This window comes from Monopterus albus, unplaced genomic scaffold (genome assembly GCF_001952655.1).
Source record: "Monopterus albus unplaced genomic scaffold, M_albus_1.0 scaffold43.1, whole genome shotgun sequence".
NCBI classification, from domain to species: domain Eukaryota; kingdom Metazoa; phylum Chordata; class Actinopteri; order Synbranchiformes; family Synbranchidae; genus Monopterus; species Monopterus albus.
The window spans coordinates 2,396,030-2,400,320 of record NW_018127923.1 but is presented as its reverse complement, the minus strand read 5'-3'; the positions used below and the strand labels follow the sequence as shown (position 1 = coordinate 2,400,320).

The 4,291-nt window shown below is 41.1% G+C and overlaps 1 protein-coding gene across 5 annotated transcripts in view; it reads right to left on the bottom strand.

Moving 5' to 3' along the window:
* ltbp1 (latent transforming growth factor beta binding protein 1) overlaps window positions 1-4,291 on the bottom strand; it is a 156,259-nt gene that overhangs the window by 10,166 nt on the left and 141,802 nt on the right. For all 5 annotated transcript variants that reach the window (XM_020599892.1, XM_020599894.1, XM_020599893.1 and 2 more), the window contains 3 exons: window positions 3,135-3,272; window positions 1,354-1,515; window positions 404-493 (listed from right to left, as the gene is read on the bottom strand). In XM_020599892.1, the coding sequence (XP_020455548.1) occupies window positions 404-493; window positions 1,354-1,515; window positions 3,135-3,272 (390 nt within the window). The remainder of the gene's footprint in view (window positions 1-403; window positions 494-1,353; window positions 1,516-3,134; window positions 3,273-4,291) is intronic.

Sequence of the window (4,291 nt, the reverse complement as noted above, 5' to 3'; positions counted from 1 at the left end):
ATACATTTGGATTTCAGTCACTTATGAATCACCATCACTCTGCATCACTGCTGACAGGTGTATAAAGTTCAAAATCACAATTCAGAAACTCAAATAAAATGTTGGAGAGTAAATATATTACATTATATAGTAAAATGAGGGACTTCAGATGATGCTACCATACAGTATTTATCCAAGCTTTAGACTTTCATACTGTGCAGAAAGACAGATGTGAGGTAAAATAAATGATTGGGAAGTCCAGCCGCTTGGAACTTGACAATTACAGTATGTAAGTACTAAAAGCATTATGTAAAATGTAAAACTACATGCCATGATGTCACCAAAAGTATTCTATTAAAAAGTATAAATTTAGCTGTGCAATTTATGTGTGATGGTAAGCCATGGAGAAGTAGCCTAGTCTTACTTTTGTAGTTGTCAGCAGTGGTTGCTCCATACAGTAAGTCTCCACTGGGAATCAAACCTCTTCCAAAAGGACACATGTGGTGAAACTGGTCTGAAAGGGGACAAAACTGGCAGTTTAGAGCCTGTTTAGGCCAAAGGAAAAGTTCAGTTGCTGCTCAGCTAATTTAGGTCACTGCCAATGTAGTGTAACGGAAGGCACTTTTGGCCCAATAATCATGGGAAAAAAAGAATAGTACACAGTCAGTCAAACCTTTTTGCTGAGTTCAAATGTAAATGGTGAAACAAGAGTTATGTGCAGGTCTCTGACAGTCCGTCAAGAACAACTTAAACTGGTGTGATATGCTCAGATTTCCGCAATCCACTGTTGAGTCAGCAGGTGTGCAGATTTATACCAGCTGAAGCCAATAGAGGGAATTCTGACTGCAGGACATAGTGACTTGCAATAGTCTCATCTGTTTGAGCATAGTTTAATCAGTACCACTATGCACAGTGACAGTGAGATGTGTGACGGTCACTTACAGTCACAGTTAGTTCAAGGACTTTCAGAATTTTCTTGAAACATTTTTCTTAACTTGTTCAACTTTTTGAAAAATACACATTTTAGTTTTCTAGTGAATGATTCGAGTAAGGAGTGACACCGCCAGCATAAAGACTGTAATTGCTGAAACAGGCAACAGCTGCAGATAAACTGAAAACCAACCAAACCAAGCTCATCAGTAAACATGTGATGAAAAGGGCCTTGGTTTATTGTAAATAATTCCAACTGTGGTGGTGCTACAATCTGCACACTTAAATTAACTACACACAGGAGTTTTTGTTCTCTAGCTTCATAATAAAACTACATTTTATTAAGATACGGTAATACAGTGATTTGCTAGGATTTTAAAATTGTGTCTACCAAAGATAACCGACTGTGTCTGTGTTATGGTTCCATCTCCTTTTCTCCCTCACCTGTGCCATTGACAGGACAGGGATACACCTCACAGTTGTCACCCCAGCCAGCTCCCAATGTGCAGCAGCACTCCTGCAGGGTGACATGGCTGGTCAGGACACTCTCACACAGGTTCTCATCGTTCAGACGATAGTAGCACTCCTTACGCTCCACTGATGACACTGAAACATGAGGAAAGGGAGAGAAGATCCACACAATGCAGGTGGCAAGGATCAGCTTGGTGATTGTCATTCATATGAAATCATCATTTCTGGGTTTTATTGCTACAGCAATCAAGTTTTATCCAAAGATCTAAAGCCCCACTGAATTCCAGCAGCCCTCTAGGCAGTATTATACAATACGTTCTGTATGTATCAGTAAAAAGCTGTTGCATTTCTAGCCACAGGTTTTCCCAACAGTTTCAAAGCAAGATAAGGTAACAGGTGCTTTGTAGTGAGCTTTAAATGAATTGGGGTCTGTGCATCTCCAAAATGTTGATAATTTTTTTCTAAAATTAGATCTGTTTAGATCACATGTCTTCAAAAAGGCTGAATCTTAGTTCTAGCCCTAGTTGCTGTCCAGTCAGGTCCAAGGCAGAGGCAATGTTTTACCAGGGTTTCTTTGTTGGTTGGTTTGTTTACAGCATAACTCAAAGAATGAATGGAATGAATGGATTTGGATGAAATGTTTTGGAGAGGTAGTGTATGGCCCACAGAACAATCTGTAAGATTTTGCTGCTCATCCAGATCATCATCTGGATGCAGGAATTTTTTAAATAATTTGTTATCATTGTGAGACAGGGCCAATTTGTAGTTTTCAGTCATGTGACTGGAACAGAACCCTGGAGAGCCAAAAACCCTTTAAACGTCGCGGCTAACACTGGACACACTATAGAACTGCAGCACAGGCCTGTTAATTTTCTGGTTATCTTCTATTCAGTGGCTCCTGGTAGCAGTGACAGGATCTGAGTCGTACCTAACAGCTGTTCTTTTTATCTCTGTGTCCACATTCCACTGCCTCTGTTCTAAATCCACTGCACCAACAGGGTGAGGGAGCAGCGGTGGTCGAGCGAGCTAGTGTGTGAATGAAGAGAGGGAGCAGCACTGATTCAGAGAAATAAAATGTTATTTACTCATAGTTTCACTGTGGTTATGTTCTAAAGCACAAATAAACATGACCACACTTCTGCACAGCCCTGCAGGAAGGACTGTATGTGAACGCAGTCAAAGCACACCCTGTCCTGCTGTGGCCTCTCCCTGCAGCTTGTGTGTGCAGCTAAGCCTCGCACTCAGTCAAACAGACAGACACACAGCTCATATTATAAGGGTCAAATCGTCATGGGAATATTGCTTTTAGGTGGAGGTTTGTGCTCTCTGAGTGCTGTCTAGTTTTTATTGTAATGGGGATCCATCTCAGTTTTGCGTAATATAGTCATCACTGGTTTCTCATCTTTCTTACTACATTCCAGGTAAATGCTGCAGATGACCTGTCTGATATTGAATTTTAAACTTCAGCATGCCACCAAAAATTGATTCTTTTTCACATAAAATACAAAGACCATACAATAATCTTGACTGGACTATGGAGTCACTTTATCCTTTCTTGAATGTAGTTTAATTTAATGTATTTGGTTAAAGGGGATCCATATCAGGAACTTTGCTGTACTTCTTTAGCAATAACATGAAAATTGTTTGCATTTGTCCCGATGTACTGAACGAAGTTTGTGCACCTCAATTTACAGATTCATATGAAGTGTAATAAACCCAGATGTACACCCTGATGTCCCCCAGGTCTGACTCACTTGTGGGAACAGGATCACACTTGGCGATCATGACATTATACTCCTGGCCGCTGGGACACATGCAGAGGAAGGAACCATCCACATTCACACACTGAGCTTCTCCACACACACTGCTCAGCAGCTCACACTCATTCACATCTGTGGAGAAGGAACAGAAGAACATGTTGAGACATAATACAGACATGATACCTGGGAATATGCAGGTTACATGTAGCTGTGGGCAGTTGGTTTTTTGGTGCTCGGAGTTGATGTGCGTGATATTCCCAGAAAGATGTTGTTGAAACATAACAGGACCTAGGTGGGTACAGCCACAATGTTCACACAATATCCAACATCATGCGAGGTGGACACACTGTTATTCCTCTGCATGAAGGGGGAGCAATCCTTTGTTTTCCATGTCAACCCAATTTCCAGCCATTCAGTGTTAGCTCATGCTGCTAAACCATATCTTCTCTGACCCGTTCAAAATAAAAAGAACATAGCATTGCTAGCTAATACAACATTTATCCTGCTCAAAATAAACACCACGAGAGAGAGCAGTGTCAAGTGAGCTGTATAGTGAATGAAAAGAGGGAGCTGCATTAGCAGGGACAAAGCAGTGAAACAGAGAAATTGTTGTGTAGTAGCACTGACGTCATTGACAGTGCCCTTTCAAGCAATTTGACTACTTCAGTTCAGACATTTAGTCGGCTATTTGTCTCGATCCAACCTGGTAAAATTGCCGGTAACACTTTGCCAGCTTTGCGACTCTGGGTTTTGTTCAGACATGACACCTACATGTGAAATAAAAGGCAAATTGCTGGCTTGGGGTGCATATATGAAAGGGCTTTATGTAATTTAATGCTAATGAATCCAAATCAACTGAGCCATGTGTTGTCTTACATACATTACTTAATTTGTTAAATTGCACTCATTAACGCCTGGTAGTGTGTCATTATGTTACTGTTGTCTTTAATTTGGGGCTCCCTGGATAATTTCATTTCTCTTCTGCTAAACCCGAGCAGAAGCGCTGCTACTGTATCTTTCTTACAAGGAGAGTAGTATACCCCATTCCATTGCTGGAAGGTGCCGGGCTCATACACTAGAACAGCCAATGACCGTTGTATCGTCTGCAAACTTCAGGGTTTTTATATAGGGGGCTCTTTAGGTGCAGTCAT